Source organism: Myotis daubentonii, chromosome 6 (assembly GCF_963259705.1).
Source record: "Myotis daubentonii chromosome 6, mMyoDau2.1, whole genome shotgun sequence".
NCBI classification, from domain to species: domain Eukaryota; kingdom Metazoa; phylum Chordata; class Mammalia; order Chiroptera; family Vespertilionidae; genus Myotis; species Myotis daubentonii.
Genome location: NC_081845.1, coordinates 76,447,581 through 76,474,916, shown reverse-complemented (window position 1 = coordinate 76,474,916; position 27,336 = coordinate 76,447,581). Strand labels below are relative to the sequence as shown.

Sequence of the window (27,336 nt, the reverse complement as noted above, 5' to 3'; positions counted from 1 at the left end):
TAGTTGATTTTGCTGCTTTGCTAAGAAAGCATGAATTTTAAATTTGTATAAATTACTAGAGGCCCGGTGCACAAAATTCATGCACAGGTAAGGTCCCTGGCCAGCGATTAGGGCTGATCTGTGGGGCAACCAGTGGGGCGATTGGGGGGCCCCCACTGGCACCCACCTTGGCCAGCCTGGCGCCACCCACTCGCCGGCCCCGCCCCCTGATCACCTTGCTGCCACCAGTTGCCTCCCTCTGCAGGGTGACTGGTGGGGCAACAGGGGGGCCCCTGCTGGCTCCCGCCCTGGCTGGCCTGGGGCCTGCGGGCTTGGGGAAGCTCCTACATTAAGTGTCTGCCCCTGGTGGTCAGTGCACATCATAGCGACTGGTCGTTCCACTGGTCATCCTCCATTCAGTCGATTTGCATATTAGGCTTTTATTATATGGGGTTTTCTCAAAAGGGATTTAATATATAACCAGGGTACTATTTTCGTATCTTACTGGTGGTTTTTATATGATTATATTTTGCCATTGATCTCTTTTGAGTAGTTTATATATTCTAGTAAACTAACTAACAACTAGCAAAAAGTTGAAAAAAATTGGATTTGAAACATAAATAGCAGCACTCTTATTGGTTTCATGAATTTTTCTCCTGATCTAAATCCTAAAGAAAAAAGAAAAAAATTTTTTGGTCAGGTGAATTCAATAAAATAGTTTTACATTTTGTCCAAAACATTGAGCTCCTTACTCTAGTCACATGTAATTAGTCATATTCAAATGAGACTTAGATCTTTAAAAATAAGAAATGACATAAGTTTATTTAAGCATTTTTATTGCTTACCTATTAAGACACAAGTTTTTTTTTTGTTTGTTTGTTTGTTTTGTTTTTTTTAGTGTGGTTAGTGATTAGTTCCTTGATAATCTAGTTTTCAAGCTTCACAAATCCCCTCTGTTGGAATATAATATTCTGTGTAAAGATAAAAGCTCCTGGAGTAAGCCCAGAAGAATTTGATACATAAAACTTGACACAAACCAGATGTGAATTTCCATCAGGTTGGCACCACATATTTTTGCATAATTGAAAAACTAAACACAATTGTAGATTACCTGTTGTGTGGAGGCACCTTATTGCTCAATTTAGAATTTTCATTTGTTTACATTATGTTGATAGGTTGCCTCAGAGATGGTCAACATTATGAAGAAGGATCAGTAATTAAAGAAAACTGCAACTCCTGGTAATGGATTTAAGTGTCACTGAACTGAATTCTACTGTGCGTTTTCTTCAAATAAAAGGAACATCTGTGAAACAAAGCATACATTCTATCTAGAAAGAATCATAAGTAAAAAGATACCACAAATCTACCATAGTTTGTATAAGCATATTTAATTTTAATGAATGTTAAAAAATTTAATCATGAATATATTTTGTATTGCTTGAGTTTGATGTACATGACAGTGGGCCTTCATAATACAGCAGGCCTGCATTACATATACCTCTTAATTATAAACATTCTGATATAGCATGGATAAACTGTTCTTCTTTGAACACAGTAACTGTATATAAAAACAGGTTTCCTTGACAGGATTATCCTGTAGAAATCTTCCAATTACAAATATATTGAATCTACTGTCTAATTGGATTTGTGTTTTTAAACTTCAGTGACTGTGTGGTCACTTTATTTACCAATTGCCTGGAATAGAAGATGAGAACATATTCAGTAGTAGCTAATGCATATGATATATATATATATATGCAAAATTCAAATAGGCATATGACTAATCAAAATATGTTTTATGACTTAAGAATGGACAACTCTGCTTACTAATTTTATAAACGGATTCCATTAAGGTCAGACCACCTTTGTAATTTTTATGTCTTTGCAGCACATGTTCAGGACAGCAATGGAAATGTTCCCAGCATGTATGCCTCATTGAGCCAGAATTAATTGAACATGTCAATCATGGAGACTATGGGTGAGTGAAATATCGTTTTATAGGCTTTTGGCACTCCCAGTTACCTTTCAGGTTGCAGACAATGTATTTCCTATTATTTACTTTAAAAATAGTCATTTCATGAGAAAGAAATGGGAAGAGAGGTGGAAAGGCATGTAAAATTGGGATGCACAGAGGTGAATATTAAGTAATTAAAAATAAAAATGCACAAAAAAGAAGTATAGAGCATGGTTTTAAATTGTGTAGAAAGAAGCAGTATCAGGGTATGAGCGAGGAGTGTAGGGAGAGCTTTAGTTTGGATAAGTATTCAGGCAAAATCAGGAAGTAGGCATAATTTATTCATGATATCATCTTTCCCTAGGCTGCTGCCCTGTCCCATCTATCACATGCTCAGCTCTCCTGGGAAGTCTAGCCTTATGAAGGCAGCATTATATCTTTTTTGTTTTTAATCCTCACCTGAGAATACTTTTTTTCCATTGCTTTTAGAGAGTTGAGGGAAAAGAGAGGAGGAGAGGGGGAAAGGGAGAGAGAAAAAAATCAGTGTGTGAGAGACACATCTATTGGTTGCCTTCTGCACAATACCTAACTGGGACTGGGGATCAAACTTGCAACCCAGGTTCATGCCTTTGACCAGGAATTGAACCTGAGACCACTGTGTGTGTGGGCTCTATCCACTAAACCACACGGGCCAGGGCTATATCTTGATGATCCCCAAATAATCAATCCATATAGACAATTTCACTGACATGGCTGATATCTAGTTAATTTCACTTACAGTTGAGTCAAAAGACAGATTGAGCCTTTTTACTAAAATGAAAGATAGGGCTGACTGACACTTAAACATGGGAAATAACTGATGCTCTTCAAAAGATTAATAAATTAGGTGGCTTCTCCACTTACGAAGAGGAAATTAAGAAGTAGGTGCTAACATCGGCTTTCTCTATTGAACTGAAAGGAAGAGGGATAGGCTGGTTGGTGTCTGTCTCAGGATTTCTCCACTGCCACTGATCAAATCTTTATATTCCCCTGATAACGTTTTAGATGTTTTGGAAAAGATTTCACATAAGATGATTTATTATCAAGCAACCTTGAAAGTGAAGTAACCCTGAAATGTATTTTTTAAAATTAGCAATATCATTTTTTTCCACACGCAAGACTTGTTTGTCAGCACAATAGGAATGTTATTTCAATGTACCCAAAATATTTTCTTGGAAGGCATGAACTATAGAAAGTCACATTTGTTAACATTAATAATCTTAAATCATTCTCAATTCCTCTGTGTATGTGTGTGTGTGCCTGTGTTTAATCAATACTTTTGGTGGTAATATATTTTAAACATTTCTAGGGAAGACTCATAATTTTGTGTGGCTGAATTACATTCAAATCATTAAGAGAACATAAGAGTATGTGCCATCATGAAACATGATCTGAATTGGGTTTCTAAAAGGACTCATATGCTTAGCCAACAAGCACACACTTCCAAGAAGCATAATTAGCACCCCATCTTTCAATAGACCCATGAGAAACTGCATCTCAGGCAATGCAGAAAGTATACACAGCAGTACAGATGGTGTTGGGAACGCTGCCTTCTTTAGAAGGAACAATTTTCTTTTCATCATTTGTTTATTAACAGAGTACTCTAGGACTGTTTAAGTGACATGGATTTTGCCTTTTAGTAGTAAACATAGATGACTTTAAAAGAATAAAAAATGAAGTGATTAGAGCAAAAGGAAATATACACCAACCAAAGATGGGAACGGCAGTTAAGCAAAAGACACAATACTCAGAAAACTACAGGACATTGAAAAAAGAGATAGAGGATCACATAAACAAATGGAAGAATATACTGTGTCATGGATTGGTAGACTCAACATCATTAAAATGTCCATACTACCCAAAGCAATTTGTAGATTCAATGCAATCCCCATTAAAATACCAATGGCATATTTCACAGACCTAGAACAAACTCTCCAAAAATTTACCTTATATAAAAAAAGACCTCGAATAGCCACAGCAATCACGAGAAAGAAGAACAAAGTTGGAGGGATCATAATACCAGATAACAAGCTATATTACAAAGCCACTGTTCTCAAAGCTGCCTGGTACTGGCACAAGAATAGACATATAGATCAATGGAACAGAACAGAACCCAGAAATCAACCCAAGAGTATACAGTGGAGTCAAGGCAGTCTCTTCAATAAATGGTGCTGAAAAATTGGTCAGATACATGCAAAAAATGAAACTAGATCACCAACTTACACCATACTTAAAAATAAACTAAAAATGGTTAAAGGACTTTAATATAATATGTGAAACCATAAAAATCTTAGAAGACTCCATAGGCACCAAAATAGTAGACATTTGTTATAGCAATATCTTTACCAATACAGCTCCTAGGGCAATGGAAACTAAGGAGAAAATAAACAAATGAGACTACATCAAAATAAAAATCTTCTGCACAGCAAAAGAAACCATCAACAAAACAACAACAAAGCCCACTGCATGGGAGAACATATTTGCCAATGCTATCTCAGATAAGGGTTTAATCTCCAAAATTTACAGGGAACTCATACAACTTAACAAAAGGAAGATAAACAATCCAATCAAAAAATGGGCAAAGGACCTAAATAGACACTTTTCGTAAGAGGACATACAGAAGGCCGAGAGACTTACAAAAACATGCTCAAAGACACTAATCATCTGAGAGATGCAAATCAAAACAACAATGAGGTACCATCTCACACCTGTCAGAATGGCTGTCATCAACAAATCAATAAACAACAAGTGCTGGAGAGGATGTGGAGACAAAGAAACCCTCATGCACTGCTGGTAGGAATGCAGTCTGGTGCAGCCACTGTGGAGAACAGTATGGAGATTCCTCAAAAAACTAAAAATGGAACTCCCATTTGACCCAGTGATCCCACTTCTAGGAATATATCCCAAGAAACCAGAAACACCAATCAGAAAGGATATATGCACCCCTATGTTCATAGCAGCACAATTTATAATAGCTATGATTTGGAAAAAGCCTAAGTACCCATCAACTGATGAGTGGATTAAAAAACTGTGGTACATCTACACAATGGAATACTGTGCTGCTATAAAAAAAAAAAGTAAGAACTTTTACCATTTGCAACAGCATGGATGGGCCTGGAGAGTATTATGCTAAGTGAAATAAGCCAGTCAGAGAAAGATAAATATCACATGAGCTCAGTCATATGTGGGAGATAATGAACAACATAAACTGATAAACAAAAATAGATCCAGAGACAAGTTAACACTGAACAGACCATCCTACCTCAAAGAGAAGGTTGGGAAGGGGAATGGGATAAGAGATCAACCAAAGGACTTGTATGCATGCATATAAGCATATCCAATGGACACGGACACTGGAGGGGTGGGGGCTTGCCCTGGGGGCAGGAGTGGCAGGAGGGGTCATCAACTGGGGAAAAAGGAGACATATGTATACTTTAAACAATTAAAAAAACAATAAACTATGAAGAAAAGGAGTAAAACTAATTATTGGGGGGAATCAGGAGGTGGGGGGAAGGAAGTCTCTGAATTTAAAGGAAAGTTCTAATTTTCTGTTCCTATGTCCAAATTATTTCAAGTGTGAAAATTGCATTATAGCCCTGACTGGTTTGGCTCAGTGGATAGAGCATCGGCCTGCAGACTGAAGGGTCCCGGGTTCGATTCTGGTCAAGGGCATGTACTCTAGGTTTTAAAAAAAATTGCATTATATATCATTCATGATTTATTAAATGCTTTACATACAAATATACACAACCTTTTCCTTAAAATATTTATTTCTTGCATCATGGTAGTATATTGGATCCAAGTCTTTATTCATTTCTACATAACCTACTTCAGTGCTTATGTATTCCCTGTATTGTTTTTAATGCAATCAATTAATATTAACATAATATATTTCTTTTGTGGCACTGCTAAGGATACAAATAAAGTATTTCTGTCTTAAAGAAATTTACAAGCTAGCTGAGGAGTCAACATGCTATATTTTGCAGAAGGATTTCTAGTGATAGGGCAGTATATAAGTGACAGTTTAGTGGCACAAGTAATAATTACCATGTTAGTGGAACAAATGGATATTGATAACTGTTCCAGTTGCCTGTTGCTACACACACACACATGCATACACACACAAAAACAAACAAATAAAACCCTCCAGAATTTAGCAGCTGAAAACCACAAGCTTTTCAGTAGTCCACATCAGCAATTTGGGTGGACCTAGCTGAGGCTCTTTGCTGGCCTATCCTGGGTTTACTCATCTATCTACAGACAGCTGGGACCTCATCTGAGACTGAATTGGCTAAGCTGGCCTCACTCCTCCATCTGGGGGTGGGTAGTGGTTGGTGGCAGACCCACATGTCTGCAGCAGGCTAGCTTTAGCTTTTTTTAAAATGACAGTCTTCTAATAAGACATGAATGGGAGAAGCCAAGGGTCTCTTTTGAGTCATAAGCTTGAATTTTGAAGAGAATCAATAGTGGACAAAGCAAGCACTAAACAAGCCCACATTCAAAGGTTGGGAAAATAGGCTCCACCTCTTAATGGAAAGAGCTGCAAAAACTTTGTGGCATGTTAAATCTATCAGGTCTCTAAACTTGATCTTTTTATGAATTCAAAGTCTAGTCCAGTGATGGCGAACCTATGACACGTGTCAGAGGTGACACGCGAACTCATTTTTTTTGGTTGATTTTTATTTGTCAAGTGGCATTTAAATATATAAAATCAGTATCAAAAATATAAGTCTTTGTTTTACTATGGTTGCAAATATCAAAAAATTTCTATATGTGACACAGCACCAGAGTTAAGTTAGGGTTTTTCAAAATGCTGACACGCCGAGCTCAAAAGGTTCGCCATCACTGGTCTAGTCTGTTGGATAAGTTGGCCTTGATTTTTCTCCTTTTTTTTTCCCAAAACCAGCTTATCCCAAACTTAAAAGATTAGCCTCTTTGGTCTCTTCTTGATTATTGGGATCGTCCTGTACCTTGTTAACCAACCCAGAAAATTTGAAGTTAGTTTGATTCTTCTTTCCTCTTCACTCTCAGTCACCAGGCTCTTATAATTCCCACATACCTATTAATATTTATTTCTCTATTCCTTTGCTATATTCTAGTGCATTTGTTTATGAAACCTAGTTTGAAATGACCCTAGTTTTAGGCTGACCAAACACCAAACAATCCCTGATACTTTCATGGTTATCCTTCTAAAACAAATGTTTGCTGCTCACATTCTAAAAATCCTCAATGACACTCCATTGCTTATAAAATAGAATTATACTCCTTAGTACAAATAACCGTATGAGCCAAATGCTTCTTTACTGCATCACCTTTTATACTTTTTCCAGCCTGTCTCCCTAGTCTCTCTCATAATTTAAGCATTTAATTTATCTGCTATTCCATAAATGTCCCACCCAATTTCAAATCCACATGCTGTGTTCTGGAGTTGCTTCTATCAGAATAAATGCTCTCTTCTTTCACATCCGGCCACCAAACTTATTCGCTGCCTTGCAGACTGAGCACTAGATTCACTTCCTGTAAAAAACTGTACCTACTCCTTCAGGCTGAGCTATCTCTTGAATCCTCTACTCTGGTCACACTTTCACCTACTGCTATTAAAATGACAAATACTGAAATCATTTCTGTCTTTGTTGTCTTTTTAGGTATGCACTCTTTAAGGGTACATGCATTTACCTATTTTAATATTGCCAGTGTTTATGAGGGAATCCGATAGATAAATGAAGAATGCTCAATAAATGCTGAAGTGAATGAGAAGGAATGGAGGAGTCAAGGTCAAAAGAGGATCGTATAGGACAATCGTGTTTCACATATTTTTTGAGCTTAAGTCACATCAAAACATACATTTAACTCAGTGACCTAGTACATACACACACACACACACACACACACACGCACGCACGCACACACGCACACACACCTAGATGTTTATAAACAGTACTTAACCAGTAGACTCATTGTGTGCAGTAAATTCTAATAATTCCTATTATTTCTCCTTTGTTCTATTTTATTTTTTAAAATACTGACCCCTGCTCACTAAACTTAGGGATTAAATAAATGGCCCACAATATCTCTGAATGTATAGAAACTACTAGTGTAGGGCACCAAAAACATACTTTACTGATGTGATTTTGCCTAAGGCTTGTTCTGTTAGTCTCTTAAATAATGCTGCAATTCCTAATATAGTCAGAGGGTTTCTTATTGAAATTCCTTGGGTGATGGAGATTGCACTTCACAATTATGGTTTAAAGTTGTTTAAGGTTTTATGAACTAGCAGATCTTATAAAAGAAAAGCATTAACTTGCTAAGCATATTATTGAAAATTGAGTTTTATCTTCAATCATTCATAATAGCCTATCACATTATAAACAATTTGGTAATAAACACAACAGAAAAAGTTTAGATTTAAGTACTGAAAATATATTGCCCTCAATTTTCAGATTATTCAAACAAGCAATGATTAAATTACTTAAATCTCTCTCATTTTTCATCTCCTAACATTCAGGAATTTTTGTTGTCTTCAAATATCAATATTAGAACTTAAAAACAAAGCTTCTTTTTCTATGTAAGGGCACCAAATACGTCTCTAGAAAGAGATTCACTTTTCTTGTTATTTAATTTCACACCAATTGAATTTATATTATAAATATTAATTACTAATAATAACTAATATTGAGCACTTAACACAAATTAACTCAACATGATAATCTTAATATTTAAATAAAATATTTCAATAAAACTAACATTGATGTAATCTTTTAAAGAATACCTATTTTATCAATTTTTATGGGTACTACTTTTTATGTGTTCAACTTCTTTTCAAGTCTAAATTATAAATAAAATAGATTGCTGCATTTAACCTATATTTTTTACACATTCAAACTTCGATTTAAAATCCACTAAAGACATTTTTTCAAAACTGCACATATTGGCCTTATTACCACTTAATCCCTATACAGTTTATAAATATTTTATATTCTTAAATTTAGTCTATATTGTTATAGCCTTAGGTTTCTCATATTGAAATATGCCTAATTTAGGAAGAGTGTAGCAAATACTTCACTACTAGAGTAAGCAATATTGCATCACTTATATAAAAATAAATCTAGCTTGCAATAATAGTTGCAACTTTGTGAGCTTTGCATTTATATAATTTCTGAAATATAAATGAACATGCACTTATAAAAGTGTTATTATATAACCTGTACATATTATTCTCTTTCATTTGTAAGGCAGATGGACAGCCCAGAACTATAGTCAATTCTGGGGAATGACTTTAGAAGAAGGTTTCAAATATCGTCTTGGCACCTTCCCACCCAGCCCCAAGCTTCTGAGCATGAATGAAGTGACAGTAAGTGTTTACTCTCTTGGAGTGTGTGTGTGTGTGTGTGTGTGTGTGTGTGCAGGTGCATTTGTATGTGCATTTAAAGCTATTTTAAATAATAAAAATAGTGAGTTCTGAGCTTTCAGTTATAATTTGCATAAAAACAAAAAACCTTTCCCCAAATGGAATGGTTGTTACATTCCTCAAAATCTCATTTAAAGTTTACTAATATCAATTAGATATAGTCTCCTATCTTCAAGAGCAACTGTGCATTCATTTGCATTGCTAATGATTTCACAGAAAGTCATGTTTCTGATTATTGGCTGTTCAGTGATTCAGTGCTTAAGAAAGGCATTAGTTGTCCTTATTTCCTTTTTAAAAACAAACATAGTTATTTTGTGGATTTGTCTCTTGAACTATCCATTATCACATGCGGATAAATAAGTGCCAATAACAGCAGACATGTATGCTATGATGATTAATAAAGGGTTAGCCTCAAAAATCCTTAACATTTCCCTTGAAAACACATCTTCAAATTTTTGCTGATGCCTGGCAAACTTCTTGAGATTTCTGCTTTTTCTAATACTCATGTTTTGTACTATTGTATTGATCTTCTCTTACATCTTTAAGAGGTGTTATCATCTGATAATGGGTATCTTGCATAAATATGCTTCCACCTCTATATTTGTCACAGATTTCTAACTCCCAGAACTATAGTTTTACCACCCCGAGATATGGGATGTCTTTCAGGCACATACACTTTGCAGCTGAGATGTTGATTGTATTAAAGGCCCCTGGACAACTGCCCAGGACAGCGTTGGGCTCCCAGGCTGCTGGACTGCAGCCTCCTCACTCAGCAGTAAAAGTACCAGGCCCTGGTTGCCTGGAAACTCTCAGCATCTCAGAGACTGCTGTTTGCTGTTGGATAAATTGTAAATCCACAGGTTTCTCATTAAACATTTAATGTGCTTTGCTTTTGAGAAATGTAATCCCCTGAGTTGTTATTTCAATTCAAATTCCACTAGCAGGGCCTTCTAAATTATAACTAGTATCAGAAAAGATAGTAATAGCTGCCATTTATTGAATAGTTGTGTGTTAAGCACTCTTATAAGCACTTTCACACATCATCTCATCTAATTCCCTCAGCAGTTTGATGTAGTGGGTACTATAATTACCCACATTGTAAAGACAAGAAAATTGAGATTGAGAGTGGTTAAGTCACACTGAGATTGAGAGAAGTGAAAAGCCACCGAAAAATTACTTAAATTACAGAACCAAGGCATCTTAAAAGATCTGCCCTCAAAATTGTCCGTAGAGTTCCAGTAGAATCTGTAAGCTTTGGCCCATTGAAGTTCAAAATAGCAAAAAGCCTTTTAATCTTTGATCCAGAACTAACTTTATGCAATGGTCAGCTTAGGTGTATTTTTGGATTTTTCCTGTAACTGGTAAGGTATCAAATCTTTAGAGATGTGTCTCAGATTCATTAATTTTAGTGACCAAACAGTGTCATGGATTATAAGAGGTGTTCTCTGCCCCCCCCCCCCCGGCTCTTTTATTTCTTTTCATTTTTATCATCATCAGGAAAAAAAAGAAGCAGAATCATTTAGGAAAATAATAAATTTCTATCTTTATAAGGATTGCTCTTTCCCCTGCTTTTATTGAGGTCCCCAGGCAGCCACACACTGGGTATCTATGTACATTTCTCTGTATTATTTCTAACATTTCCTTTTTTAAGTGTTAATTTTTGCAACTTGGAATATTTTATATTCTAGAGAAAATGAGGTGCATTTCTTTCCTAAGTTGCCTCTCACCATAGCATAGAAAAAGAAATTTAACTCTAAATCATTATTAGCTGCAGAGATTTGTTTGCATAAAAGTCACTGTGGTGATACATACATTTTCTAATTTATCTTTATTGTTGACTCCCTCTACCCCATACCCTACGCCCCCACCAGGCCTTCACCACACTGTTGTCTGTGTCCCTGGGTTATGCATATAACTGTGGTGATATTTAAATGCAAAACCTTAATGATTAGTAGTTTGGGAGAATGTAACTTACCTAATGCTATGAATTAATGTAATACAGTGGCCTAGTAATTCTAGGAAAGCAATAAGGAAAATTTGAATGGTCTGTAAGATTTCTATTTCCCGCTTATGATGTAAGGTAAGGAAGGAGCTTTTCATTTCTAGGGCACAGTAGTTTGAAGACTGAGGGTCTTTCAAAAATTTTAAGGGTTGGCAGTGTCCTGATATCTGGTCAGATATAAGATGATTAGAAATATAATAAGAACTCCTAGGAAGAACATGAGGTTAATATGAACTGAAGAACACTGGTAACTACAGGAAGAGCTAAAAAAATTGGTTAATTCTTAGCTTGGTGACTAAATGGAAAATATCCTCAATATATCAAATTGCCTCTGAGTAAATTGAAAGTGAATTATTTTTTTGTATGGTTTTGGATAATTTCCCTCCACCCCCAACTTTTCTCCAAATTTTTATACCACTTTCAACATAAGAGGGTCTATATGTATAGTTAGGGTAAGCGGTTGATAACAGTGGTAATGATTTTGCCAAGAAACTCCTTTGCATCCTCACCCTAAAACATCTCCCTTTCCTTGACCATATTACATAGATGCAAGTTGTGTTTCATATAATTCTCTTTTTATGCCGGGTGGGAAAGATAAGCCATGAGTCAGCCCTGGTTCCTGTGAAAGCTCTTCTGTTTCCTGCCTGGTTTCCTGGATTCATTCCTTGGCTTATGTCACTATTCCCAGAATGTGTTTGCTGAAGATGAGTAAGAGGAATACCAATAGATGTACAAAGAGTTTCACAATCATATACATATGGAAAGTCTGTTTAATCTATAGGAATTAGTTGAATTGAAATGAATTTTTGTAGAGTGTGATTAGTAATAATGAGGAATAGAAATATATTGATTGTAGTGGATTGGAAACAGGTAATTTAAGGATTTGGGGAAGCCTTTCCTGGGTGGTGTTCCTAAATGAGGGCAGATAAAAGGCAACATAGACTCCTATTTTCTCTGGATGGAAGCAGAGTGGATGAAAGAAAGTAGAAAAAGGGAAAGAAAGAAGCCCTAAAGCAGCAGTTCTCAACCTGTGGGTCGCCTCAGACCATCAGAAAACACATATATAATTACATATTGTTTTTGTGATTAATCACTATGCTTTAATTATGTTCAATTTGTAACAATGAAAATACATCCTGCATATCAGATATTTATATTATGACTCATAATAGTAGCAAAATTACAGAAGTAGCAATGGAAATAATTTTATGGTTGGGGTCACCACAACATGAGGAACTGTATTAAAGGGTCGCGGCATTAGGAAGGTTGAGAACAGCTGCCCTAGAGGGACCTGACCTAGACCACATAGCTTCTTGCCGTGTACAGAGGATCCCTTCACCCACTTTAGGATTATGTCTCATGTCAGGTCAACAAATCCTGGCTGATCAATTCCTGGTTAAGTTTTCCTAAAAGGGTTATCTTGAGATTGTTCAAAGTCATGGCTTGATTGTACAGCTCTGTTTGACATTGTCTACACTATGAATGTTAAGAACAATGGAATGAATCAGCATTCTATGCCAGTCCATTGAAACTTTGATTGTTGAATGGATAGACTCACATAGGGATTGACTGGGAGCAGGCCTTCAGAAGAAGGATAGCTCCTCAGAAGAACTTGAAATTCTGCTCACTGAGCCTTTTGTCTCCTTATGGTACAAAGCAGGTTTACCACTATATCTTCCTTCTGAAGAGTCACACTATTCATTAGTATGTTGAACACACTGAGAACCCTTATTCCAACATTTTTTTTTATCTAGTGTTTCCTAAATTCATGAGATCAGGAAACCTTTTTTTCTGTTTGTTTGGTTTGTTCATAATAATTATTAATATTCCCCAAGGTTTTGTCTCCATAGCACACACTTTAGGAAATGCTCATTTAAACTAAAATATTGAAATCAGAATGCTGAAGGGAGCAGAAGTGTATTCATATAAAATAGGATGCTCTCTGTGTTTCAGAAATAAAAGAATGGAGTCAACTAATTATTATAGCTATATGCAAAACTGGCATTGATGGATGTCTTCTTGAGCCAGCAGACATATCATAGTTGAAGTAGGTTAATAGGCAGGCATAGGCCAGTGTGTATACCCGTATGGAACCATTCCATATACTGTACAGCCAATGTGCTTGGGTCTCAGTCTGGCTCCTCCACTTATTGCCTCAGGTTCCTCCTATGTGAAATGGTGATAGCAGTAGTTCCTAACTCTTATGATAGTAAGAATTCCATGAAACACTGAATGAGAAGTGCTCAGCACAGTACTTAATAGTAAAGCACTAAGGAAATATTATATAATATATAAATAGTTCTTTCTTTCTTGAATTAAACTGAGAAGAATACAGGGTTCTGAAATAGGTCAATTCTCTAAGGATTAAATGATCCACAGTTTCATCATTTGGAACATTTTATTTCATAAAGAAAGGTGTAGTTCTGGATTTATTGGCCCTGATGGGGTTTACATATTTCTGGTAAACCTGAAGTTCTATGCCTCCAAATCAAATCAAATCATATCAAAGCAAATCTAATCAATTTGTATTTGATTGTTTTTGCAGACAATATTCAAGTGCTTTTTTAATTATTAAATTTTAGAGAGAGAGAAGAAGGGAGAGAGAGACAGAGGAGGGAGGAGAGAGAGAAGCATTGATATGAGAGTGAAACATCCATCAGCTGCCTCCTGTATGCTCCCTACTGGAAATTGAACTAGCAACCTTTTGGTGCATGGGATGATACCCAACCAACTGAGCCACACCAGCCAGGGTTCAAGTGCTTTTGAATTTGGGAAATAACTTCAAAAAGCTTCACTGTGTTATATTCTATTATAAATATTATGAGTATTTGAATGAAAAATACTATTTTCCAACAGAAGTGGGGAAATTAAGAGTTTATTTTTATACTCAGCTGTTAAAAAACTTTTTAAATAGTTTTATTGTTGCTGATTCCCCAGAGAGAACAATAAAAATTAACAAAAGCTATTACAGATAAGTGATTTTGACACTATTAAAAAATTAAGAAGCTACCTGGATACTATTAAAACCTGTAGCTGTACTACATTATATAGTATGAGGTTGATCTATGTAAAAATGTTCTAAAATCATTTGTTAACCTCATAGCTTACTGGTATATCTTTTCTCCCTTACTCAATATAAAGGACTTTAATGTGTGTGTTAGTTGACATTACTAACAAAGGAAAAATAATATATTTTAAATAGTTTGTTGGAAGTTAAAGTAAAATCATATTTTATGTATTATATAATAACTTTTGAAGCCATTGAGCATGGAAGTTAGAAATAAAAATTTATTCAATAAGCTGGATACGTTATCATTGTCTAGATAGCATGTCGTATTTGATTGACTGTATTTATTTCTCTAGTCTTTAGTTTTAACAGGAAAATCTGTTTTTTACCTTTCTCAAATACATTTCAATGACAGCAAAAACCGAGGGATGAGAAGCACCTTTGGAAAAAGTCAAAGTAAATTATTACCAAGTTTAGTTTTCACCCTTCATTGGATATTGAAATTTTAATTTGATTAGGAATAACCCTGCCTGAACAAACATCTTTCACTTGATTCTAATAATGTTTGTCACCTATGTAAACAAAAGCCTGTGTAGAAACTAGAACACTGAAAGTGAGAAAACACAGTTATATTATTACATTTTTTAGATAATATTGAACATAAATATTGAATAAAATTGTTTAGTTCCCACATACATGAGGCAAATGACATAAAGCTTTTATAATAGTTTTATAAAGTACAGTAGGTGCCCGTAATGCTGCAGTTCAAAGGCATGACCAGAAGTCATGGTAGAGCCTCTTAGAGAATGTATTTCTGTCAGCTCATCTCAGAATCATCTCACCTGTGTAGGCAAAGGGTGAGAGACACAGTAGGATGTCAGTTCTTGTCGTAATTCAAAGAGCATCAAAGGATTACTTATGTCTTCTCAAATCTCTGTCTTCTCTTTCTTTCCTTCCTTCTCAGAATGGAAGCCCAAATCCTTCAGTAAATTTTACAAAATATATCCCCAGCCTCACTTGTTATTCAGCTGAACATGTGGCAGAATGAATGTCTTATCTCTCAAATCAGTTTCTGAGTTTTCAGTTTTACTTTTCTATATTAGTCACAGTCTGATGCATAACACTGTGGTATAATTGAACATGACATGAGCAACACCAAGGGCTGAATTGGTCACCACAAGATACATTTTAAAAAAGGGTGAAAATTATATTTTCCCTCTCTAGTAACAAATATTTGGAGCTATTAAAAAGTAGACTCCAGAGCTGATTTGTTGTGTTGATATTACAGGGGCCTACTCTCTGTCCTCCCCAAACCTTGGTCTCTCTAGTCCATACTATAGTTCTTCTCAAAGTTTATTCCATAAAATACTAATCCTTTGATCTGCTGTACAATAAGAATGGTGTGAAATAAAATACTTTGCATTGGATTACAAACATTTACAATCATAAACATTTCATTTCTTTTAGCCTCACAAATCTTAGTTATAAAACATATTATAGCCCTAGATGGTTTGGCTCAGTGGATAGAGTGTCAGCCTGTGGCCTAAAAGGTCCCAGATTCGATTCCTGGTCAGGGGCACATGCCTAGGTTGTGGGATCAATTCTCAATGGGGGGCAGGCAGGAGGCAGCCGATCCAAAATTCTCTCTCATCATGGATGTTTCTATCTCTCTTTCCCTCTCTCTTTCTCTCTGAAATCAATAAAAATATATATATATATTTTTAAAAAAACACATATTACAGTGAAGACAAAATTTATTTAATTTTCAATTTATTTAAATTTAAAATCAGTGTTTCTCAGAACTGTTGGATTAAATAACTCCTTATTTTCAAATTATTGATTACAATAACTCAACACTAGTATTCTAAGAAACAAATTTTAGGGAATATCATTGTTCATCAATTTCTAAATGAATATTTTTTTCACTTTTACCCTCTGAAATTGGGATGTGTCTTACATTTGAGGATGTCCTGGATTCAGTGAATATAGCATTGTCCTGGCAGCTTTCACATAAGTTATTTATCAGTTAAGATAAATAAAAAGGTGTAAAAGTAAAGTGCCAGATGTCTGTTAAGGAAAGTTCTCAGACACTTCCAGTGGCACTTGGTGTTACAACCCTTAGGCCAGAAGTTAATAATGTGGCCACACCTAGTAGCCAAGGGGGGCTAGAGAATGGAGTAATTTTTCTAAGCTTTCATGCGTGGAGCTAAAATTGTTATTGCTCTGAATGAAAGGAAAACCTATGAAGCGGGGAGGACTGGGGAACTAGCACTACCTGCTATAGTGTGATCCCTAAATATCGATATTTATAAGAAGTAGATAATTTAAAAACCACTCTACAAATAGAAACTAGAGAAATATCAAAGCACAACTCTTTCAGAAGGCAACTATTGTTAAAGATGAAAACTTCATTTTGCCATTAGCAGCCAGAATGTTAGCTCTTTCCTCTCCAACATCATATAGTTTAGAAGAAATGTCTTGGTATGCATGGCTTTGGATTGTGAAGGTCAGAACAGAATGATATTCCCTGTTTCCTTCTTTTGATTCTCGGGCCACTCTGATTATCCAAATTTCAGTGGGGGAAAGTGCAACTAGAGCTACAGGGAATGATTCACATAGTCAATACTGTGTAGATATGGGCTCATAGAAAGAGCTTCTGGAATGTCCTGAATTTGATTAGTTTGCTCTCAGGCTGCTCTGTGACTGTTTCCATTATTCTTTCAGAGATTTTGATTGAATTAAATGCAGGAACTACTGTAAAAAAGTTCTCCAGTGTTAACCATTGAATTTAGCTTTTATATTTGTTCACAATATCTTTGATCACTAATTTCTAAATGGAAATATTGAAGTAGGGAGACTGTTCAAATTTAGACTTAAATTTGACTACTGTTCAATTGGAAATATAATTAGATTATGACTGAATTTTTTTCAACATTATAATTAAAAGAATTAAAATGCCCGTATGTAATAGTGTTAGTCTTGTTAAAATATATTATCTATTTATACTACTGTCATTTTGGAATTTTTTTCACTCCTAGCTGAATCTCTTGATTCTATCCTTTGACAAAAAACAAACATATCATTCATTGAAGCTAGACCTGTATTACCAATACCTGAAAGTTGTTATTCTGTAACACTTACCTTTATTTATAAGGTCTTAAAATGATTCACTTTGCAGAGAAATTATGTAATAATTTAATGTAAACATAGCAATTATATAATGAGATATAAAATTTTCTCTGTGTTCATTATATCAGATGATAGACCCAATGCAAGGATTCATGCACATTGAAAGGACATTAATTAGAAGGTGGCTGGCAGGGTGGGACTGGGTGAGATGGGCCGGACATACCCTAGAGCAGTGATGGCGAACCTATAACACATGTGTCAGAGGTGACACGTGAACTCATTTTTTTGGTTGATTTTTCTTTGTTAAATGGCATTTAAATATATAAAATAAATATCAAAAATATAAATCTTTGTTTTACTATGGTTGCAAATATCGAAAAATTTCGATATGTGACATGGCACCAGAGTTAAGTTAGGGTTTTTCAAAATGCTGATACGCCGAGCTCAAAAGGTTCGCCATCACCCTAGAGCCAACCTCCTGTGGTCCCTCCTCAACCGGCTGCACCTGGGGTGGCGCCATGGCTCGAAGGGCATCTGTGGATTGCGCGGGGTCCCTCCAGGGGTTCCCAGAGTGCAAGAGGGCACTCAGCAAAGTTGCTGTTGTACAGGATGTGGAACACAAATGTAATTGTGTAGTAAACCAGATTCAGGGCCCACAGTGCCCCAGCAACAACATAACCCACTGCTGAAGATGAAATCAGGCAGCTCCGCGAGGAATTGGGCTCCCTCCAGTCTGGTTTCAGGGTGCGTTACCCGAGAACCACAGCTGCCAAGTCACTGCAACTTAAGCAGCTCCTGTGTTGAGCACCTGCCCCCTGGTGCTCAGTGCATGGCATAGCTACCAGTTGGATGGACACTTAGCATATTAGCCTTTTATACATAGATTTTCTGATATCATAAGGCAAATAACAATGTAAGGTAATATATGCCTATTGGACCTCAAATTGTATGGGCTTATATTTTAGGAAAATATTAAATAAGTAGTAAAAAATCTTCAAAGATCTAAGAGGTGATCCTGATAAGTTGATCTGGCTTAGTGGGTTGGTAAAAATGTTTTAAATAAAAATGTTATTTTGCTTATTGTTTCTCTATTGCTTAGTGTATTGAGAAGGGTTAGTCATTTAGATTTTTTTTATTTTTGAACAATAATTAATAAAAGCAAAAAAATGCATCTGGTTTATTATTATTATTATTATTATTATTATTATTAATATGCCCACAGAAGAAAACTGATTTTTTTTTAAAGGGATGAAATCTACTAGATAGATAGGTGGGTATCTTATTATTATTACCAGGTATGTATTGAATACATCTCATACACAAAGCTCTCTGATAGGCTTTAGAATGTAAAAGTCAAATTCTAAATGACTCAATCCTGCTGAAGTATGTTTGAAGTAATGTTTATATTTTTATTGCTTCAGCAGAGAAGGGAAATATCCTAGCTGTTATTAAATAGGGATTATAAAGTGATAAATCAAAACAACTGACATCTATTTTTTTGAAACTTGAGGCTACATAGTATTATGCTAGTAAATGCTTAAAAGCCCACTATAAGCCAATAATAACATTGGAAGGTATGAGGATTGAATAAGAAATGTGTACAGTAGTCCCCCTTTATCCATGGGGAATATGTTCTGTGACCCCCAGTGGATGCCTGAAACTATAACTATACCAACAATAATTTATAAATTAGGCAGAGCAAGAGATTAACAAAAATAACTAACAATAAAATAGAACAATTTATGACAATATCTAATCTAATAAAAGAGAAACATGCAAATTGACTGTAACTTTGCTACACCCCAAGCTACGCCCACCAGCCAATCAGAGCGGCTATATGCAAATTAACCCAACCAAGATGGTGGCCAACAGCCAGGGAGCTGGAGCAAGCAGAAGGCTTGGTTGCCCCGGCGATGGAGGAAGCCAAGCTTCCCTCCAGCCCTGGCTGGCTGTGGCCTCCACTAAAGGCAACAAAGTTTCAATTATAGAATATAAATAAATCCCAGATACCTGAAAGCTGTGAGCTTGGATGGCTGGGGGCTGTGGCCAGTCTGCAAACAGCCATCAGCCCCTCACTCAGGCTGGCCACACCCTGAAGTGAGGGTCCCTGCTGGGGGGCTTGACCAGCCTGAAAACAGCCCTCAGCCCCTCACCCAGGCTGACCAGGCACCCTAGGGGACCCCCACCCTGAAGGGGGTGTGGCCAGTCTGAAAACGGCCCTCAGCCCCTCACCCAGGCTGACCAGGCACCTTCGGGGACCCCCACCCTGAAGGGGGTGTGGCCAGTCTGAAAATGGCCCTCAGCCCCTCACCCAGGCTGGCCAGGCACTCCAGTAGGGACCCCAACCCTGAAGGGGGTGTGGCCAGTCTGAAAACGGTCCTCAGCCCCTCACCCAGGCTGACCAGGCACCCCAGCAGGACCCCCACCCTAATCTGGAACACCCTTCAGGGAAAACCAGCCAGCCTCTACTCATGCACCAGGCATATAATAAAAGAGTAATATGCAAATTGACCCTAACAGCAGAACAGCTGGGAATGACTGGTCACTATGACACACACTGACCACCAGGGGGCAGACGTTCAATGCAGGAGCTGTCCCATGGTGTTCAGTGCGCTCCCACAGAGGCAGCCCTGCTCAGCCACAAGCCAGGCTGCCAGCTGCAGGCACAGCAGTGATGGCGGGAGCCTCTCCCGCCTCCTCAGCAGCACTAAGGGTGTCCGACTGCAGCTTAGGCCTGGTCCCCGCTGGCAAGTGGACATCCCCCGAGGGCTCCTGGGCTGCCAGAGGGATGTCTGACTGCCAGCTTAGGCCCGATCCCCCAGGGAGTGGGCCTAAGCCAGCAGGTGGACATCCCCCCAGGGGTCCCAGACTCTGAGAGGGCACAGGCTGGGCTGAGGGACCCACTCCCCCGAGTGCACAAATTTTTGTGCACTGGGCCTCTAGTACTCTAATAAAAGTTATGTGAATGTCGTCTCTCTATCACTAATAACTGATCTGATTACCAAGATAGCTACTAAGTGACTAATGGGAGGGGCAAGTATACAGCATGGATATATTAGATAAAGGGGTGATACACAGCACAGTTAGAATGGAGCAGGACAATGCAGGATTTCATGGCTCTACTCAGAACAGCATGCAATTTAAAACTTATGAGTTGATTATTTCTGGAATTTTCCATGTAATATTTTCCCACCATGGTTGACCTTGGGTGACCAGAATTGCAAAAAGCAAAACAACTGATAAGGATGGACTACTGTATTTCTGTCCATAAAAAGACTCCCTTGGAGAGTGGTTCAATATCTCTGAAACTATCTACTCAAAGCAATAAATTTATTCTCAAACTATAAGTTTTTGCAGTGTGGTTAATCTACTGGCTTAGTATGCTAAAATCAGCTGGATATCTGTGATACTGCTCTTCTAGTTACTATGCAGGCACTCCACTGTGATCTGTTCAATGTTTTCTGTCCTTTTCTTCCATCATCTAAACAGCAGTGTTTGTAGTAATGGAAATCAATATTTAATAACTCTTTTTATCAGGTAATAACAATTCTTTAAATAAAAACTGAACTTTCTCATTAAATTTTACATTTATAAATATTTTGTGGGATACATTTTTAAGCAGACGTGCCTTTTCAATTTTACTGTAGTCTTTTAAAAAATATATTATTGATTTCAGAGAGGAAGGGAGAGAGAGAGAGGAGAGAGAGAGAGAGAGAATCATCAATGATGAGAGAGAATCATAGATTGCTGCCTGCACGCCCCCTACTGGGGATTCAGCCTGCAACCTTGGCATGTGCCCTTGACCAGGAATCAACATGGGAACCTTTCAGTTCGCAGGCCGGCGCTCTATCCATTGAGCCAAACTGGCTAGGACTACTGTAGTCTGTAAAGGTATTATATATTTATCAGAAGTAATTTTGTTTGCAAGATGTTGGATCAATGCACAATTACAAAACGTTTAAATATAGACATGTTACGTCTTTGCAAAGTTTCTGTGTATTCCTAATATAGTAGGGAAATGCTAGATGGGGCATAGTGTTAAGAATTCTAGAACCTGGGTCTAGTTTCAGGGTTATCTCTTTTTTTAAAACAAATATTTTATTGGTTTTTTACAGAGAGGAAGGGAGAGGGATAGAGAGTTAGAAACAATGATGAGAGAGAACATCGATCAGCTGCCTCCTGCACATCCCCAGAACTCCTACTGGGAATGTGCCCACAACCAAGGTACATGCCCTTGACTGGAATCGAACCTGGGACCCTTCAGTCCGCAGGCCGACACTCTATCCACTAAGCCAAACCAGTTAGGGCAGGGTTATCTCTTCTTTAACTGAGAGGCCTTAGCATGGCATTTAATTTTTAAAAATATATTTCCTCATTCATGAAATAGAATGAATAATATTTGCTCTGCTGTTAGAGCTAATGAGAAGACAAAAGAAAACATTGAGTATTAAAATACTTTAAAAAATTTAAAGCAGTCTCAAAAATGATGCATGAGTCTGCATCATTGACTCTGGATCTTGGGACAGTACTTATGTATGTATGCATAACTGATGAAAAAAATAATAGGCAAATCCTTATTTGGATTGAGTTCTGATTATTTATGGAAGCGAAACATCACTCTTTAGAAAATTTTGGCAAAGAACAGGGCATTGTGTTTTAGATTTTCTTTGAATGACATGAACAGAGCAAGGCCTATAAAATTTAATTTGCTTTCTTGGAAAGGTAGCAGCTGAAAATTGACTCTGTCAGGACTTTAACATGTGCTCTTAAGACATAATGGTATTGTATGTTTGGCATTAGACACTTCCCAAAGTCCTTTTAATCTTCAAAGGTTTTATAAATGTCAACCAATTTGTCCCACTTTTGTTTCTTAATAACTGGTGTAAAAATCATGTTCCTTTGGGTTCCAAGCGTGTTAATGAATAGTTGCCACAAATTCATTGTTTCAAAATTAATTTCATGTAGTATCATACACATTCTCCAACATAGGAGAGACATAAAATTTAACATAATTTATGAGCTCAAATTTAAATAGCACCATACAATCTTTCACAAGGATGACCAAAGCTCTGATTTAAGATGACAAACATAATTATTGTACTGTGTGGTAACCCAGAAAAAGCATTCTGTGTATTATTGTTAGAATTTTGTACTGTTATGATTCCCCACATGGAATTTCCATTTTAAACATATGTGGATTAGAAATTGTACATAACTAATGCTTTTCAGGGATGTCATTGAGAAAACTTGAATGTACAAAATAAATACAATAACAAATGTTATAAAAGGACATGGAATTTTATTATAATGATTACCGGGGTACATTTGAAACAGCCTGACACTTCTGCCTCTTCTTCTTCCCTAGGCTCCCTTAGCGGCAATAACGGATCTTCCAGAGTTTTTTGTTGCTTCTTACAAATGGCCTGGATGGACTCATGGCCCATTGGATCAAAAAAATTGTGCTGCATCATGGGCTTTTTCCACTGCAAGTAATGAAGTCATTTTAATTAATTCCTTATAAATTCTCCCTTTGACTCTAGATCCTGGGACAGTAATTAAAAGGTTTTAAAATTTAGAATGCTTAAATATTAATATTTGGTGAATTAAAATAAAATCTTATTCTTCAGAGAAAGCATCCTGAACATTATATAAAAGTCCATTTTACTCTGAAAATTGGTCTGTAGGGTTTATCTTAAATAGAGAGTAAATCAAAAGAGCAACAAAAAAAAGTTGCCTATTTGTTTGTCCTTTGATTTAAGGACAGATAGTAAGAGGAGTGTAAGGTTCCTTTTCATTCATAATATAATACTAATATATTTATATATATGTGCATATCCTTATCATTTTAAAATTCTTTTAAAAATATTTTCAAAAATATATTAAATTGGTAAACTAATTTGATATAAAGCAACAACAGAATGAACTGATAGTGGATTGAATGAGTTTGATTTCATTTTAGATAAAAACAAATATATAGGTTCTGAGTCCAAAGTAATATAACTGGTCTTTTAATAAGAATAACTCTCACTTACGAGAGAACCAAGATGGCGGCATAGGTTAACGCCAAGATGGCGGCATAGGTTAACGCCGGAGTTTGCTGCTTTGAACAACTACTTCAAAAGTGAAACCAAAAAACGGAAGGGACATCACGCAGAACCACAGGAACGCTGGTTGAGTGGAAGTCCTACAACTAGGAGGAAAGAGAAACGCATACGGACACTCAGAGGAGGCGCAGTGCTGAAGTCAAATTCTGAGGTGCGGAGCGTGCGGAGCCGGCTGGCGGTGGAGGGCACGGTTGTTGTTTTCAATTGGGAGGGAGTCGCAGACTCTGAGCTCCAGATCCGGGCGAGTCTTTAGGGACCCAGACTCAAACGGGAGAAGCGGGACTGTCTGGCTTGGGTCAGAGCGAGTGCAGCTTTCTCTCCGAGCTTTGCAGCGGGTGCTGGGACTCAGAGAGGCAGAGCCCCTGGGGACAGGACTGAGAGCCGCCATAACTGCTCTCTCCGGCCCACCCTATTGATCCTGTGCGACCCGCCCTGCCCAAGCCCTGCACAGAGGCATTTGCCGGATAGCCTCAGGCAAAGGCTAGATTAGCACCTCCCTAGAGGACAGAAGTTCTCTCACTGCTGACACAGCTGATTCTCATAGCCACTTGGCCTGGAGGTCAAACCCTCCCTGGAATTAGCTACAACAATCAAGATTTAACTATAAGACTGCGAACAAAGACCACTAGGGGGTGCACCAAGGAAGCATAACAAAATGTGGAGATAAAGAAACAGGACAAAATTGTCAAAGGAAGATATAGAGTTCAGAACCACACTTTTAAGGTCTCTCAAGAACTATTTAGAAGCTGCCGATAAACTTAATGAGATCTTCAAGAAAACTAATGAGACCCTCGATCTTATATTGGGGAACCAACTAGAAATTAAGCATACACAGACTGAAATAACGAATATTATACAGACTCCCAACAGCAGACCAGAGGAGCGCAAGAATCAAGTCAATGATTTGAAATGCGAGGAAGCAAAAAACACCCAACCGGAAAAGCAAAATGAAAAAATAATCCAAAAATGCGAGGATAGTGTAAGGAGCCTCTGGGACAGCTTCAAGCGTACCAACATCAGAATTATAGGGGTGCCAGAAGATGAGAGAGAGCAAGATATTGAAAACCTATTTGAAGAAATAATGACAGAAAACTTCCCCCACCTGGTGAAAGAAATAGACCTACAGGTCCAGGAAGCGCAGAGAACCCCAAACAAAAGGAATCCAAAGAGGGCCACACCAAGACACATCATAATTAAAATGCCAAGAGCAAAAGATAAAGAGAGAATCTTAAAAACAGCAAGAGAAAGAAACTCAGTTACCTACAAGGGAATACCCATACGACTGTCAGCTGATTTCTCAACAGAAACTTTGCAGGCCAGAAGGGAGTGGCAAGAAATATTCAAAGTGATGAATACCAAGAACCTACAACCAAGATTACTTTATCCAGCAAAGCTATCATTCAGAATTGAAGGTCAGATAAAGAGCTTCACAGATAAGGAAAAGCTAAAGGAGTTCATCACCACCAAACCAGGATTATATGAAATGCTGAAAGGTATCCTTTAAGAAGAGGAAGAGGAAGAAAAAGGTAAAGATACAAATTATGAACAACAAATATGCATCTATCAACAAGTGAATCTAAGAATCAAGTGAATAAATAATCTGATGAACAGAATGAACTGGTGATTATAATAGAATCAGGGACATAGAAAGGGAATGGACTGACTATTCTTGGGGGCGAAAGGGGTGTGGGAGATGCGGGAAGAGACTGGACAAAAATCGTGCACCTATGGATGAGGACAGTGGGTGGGGAGTGAGGGCGGAGGGTGGGGCGGGAACTGGGAGGAGGGGAATTATGGGGGGGGGGGAAAGAGGAACAAATGTAATAATCTGAACAATAAAGATTTAATTTAAAAAAAAAAAAAGAATAACTCTCAAATTAGTGTTGCTGATCATTCAAAAGTGTAACAATACATCTTTTGTAGCGAGTTTCCTATAAGCTCAGAAGTCCAGTAAATCAACACTCAAGTTAATGCCAAGATTTGGTGTCCAAATTATCCTCAAAGGAGTGTTTGCTGTACTCCAGCAATTAAATACACTGACATAATACTTATTGGCTGCTATCAAGAAACTATGTTCTAAGCTTTAAAGGTAATTACAAAAGAGTACTCGAAAGCAGGCTAAGCACCGAGAGCATTGTGAAATAAGTACCTAGGCTCTTAGAGGAGCCAGCTCTGAAGAGGGGCATTTTTTTAGGACAGGAAAGTGCTGATATTTTTGTGTGAATAACATTGCTTCATTGTGTAGGTATCAGCTAGTTTGTTCTAGAAATAATGCCAGTAGCCAAGGGCACCTCTGGAGTGGCTCCCTTTGTTTATGCTACTGACTACTAGCTCCCTGACTATCTAATGTTGGTCCTCACTGCAGTAGGGATCCACATGGGGATCTCTTTAAGCCCTGTTCCTGATGGATGGGAGAGATTTAATCAGATAAATCATTTGTCATTTTGTATTCATGTGGTTAATGTAGTACACCTCCTAGGTGATATCTAAGCATTCTACTTTAACTTTAGGTTAGACCAGTATTTCTGAAGATGTCTTAGGACAGATGTTGGTGGTGAAATGCTGAGAGTAAACATGCTGGGCTGATTTAGACAGTGTGTTTTGGGGTCCCTAGGTCACAGACCCACAGAAGGCCTCAGTGCAGGACTAAGTCTGCATTTGTCCCCAAAACAGTGGAGAGAGGGTTTTCAACACATTCTGGATTTTAGAGGACACAGTTTTGTGTCCTGTGTGTTCCGCATGGAAAACCAGGCTGATGATATAATTTTTTTAATGTGTTAAGAAAAGAAAAGAAGAAACTAGGTTCTTGTGAAGATCTAGAAAATTCTATCAGAAAGTAGTAGTTAAAATGACAAAAATTGTGTTTAAAAGAGGCTGTAAAATGGAATAAATAAGACATTAAAATATTTACATATATAAATCAGTAGTTATTTAGTCAAATAAAATTCTAGCAAGATGTCAGAGGCTGAAGATGTGAAGGAGTTGGAAATGGTGGGGATGATACAAGTCAAATATGGAGACAGAATAAAATAAGTAGAGAAAATAATAGTGTGTGTCTCAAAGGTAAAGCCCAATAAAAGTCTTCAAACAGAGTGAAAAACAATTTGTTGAACTGAGTCATTCTTTAATCTTCTGACCTTTTCTAAGTATTTCTAGTGAATTTGGATTAAACCTTCACTGAGATTCAGAAATGTCTACATAAGAGCAACATATTGCATACCATCTGAATTTAAAATGTTTGTCCTTTAGTTGAAATCTCCAGATTCATGGGGCTAGAAGGAATCTTATAGGTCAACTTTTTTAAGTCTTTGGTTTTATAAGAGGCACATATAGATAAAGTGATTCACCCAGAGCCGAAAGCCAAGCAAAAATTACCATTGAAGTCAAGTTTCTGGCTCCTTGAATATTCTTTTCTCTACATTTCAAAAAATTATATTTGATTCTGAACCCTTGTACTGAAAGTCAAAGCATCAAAGGATTTCTAGTTTCTTTTACGAAGTAGGGAACTATTTTCTTGAGGATAGCAGAGAAGGTAGTATAATGTCATTTGTTCCTATGAAATATATCCTAACACAATAATAGTTGGGAACACATATTGAGCAACTGAAATGTGCCAGCAATTTTACTATGGAGATGTACATATGCTGTAGTTACATAAAAGCCATGTATGTACAGAAATGCATATGTAAATGAATCATTTCAAAATAAATTATT

General features: G+C 37.1%; 1 protein-coding gene across 7 annotated transcripts in view; it reads left to right on the top strand.

The window, feature by feature from the left end:
* The window catches only part of TINAG (tubulointerstitial nephritis antigen), a 77,058-nt gene that overhangs the window by 7,233 nt on the left and 42,489 nt on the right, over positions 1–27,336 (top strand). For all 7 annotated transcript variants that reach the window (XM_059701358.1, XM_059701362.1, XM_059701360.1 and 4 more), the window contains 4 exons: positions 1,155–1,218; positions 1,868–1,957; positions 9,209–9,323; positions 22,884–23,007. In XM_059701358.1, coding sequence (XP_059557341.1) covers positions 1,155–1,218; positions 1,868–1,957; positions 9,209–9,323; positions 22,884–23,007 — 393 coding nt within the window. The remainder of the gene's footprint in view (positions 1–1,154; positions 1,219–1,867; positions 1,958–9,208; positions 9,324–22,883; positions 23,008–27,336) is intronic.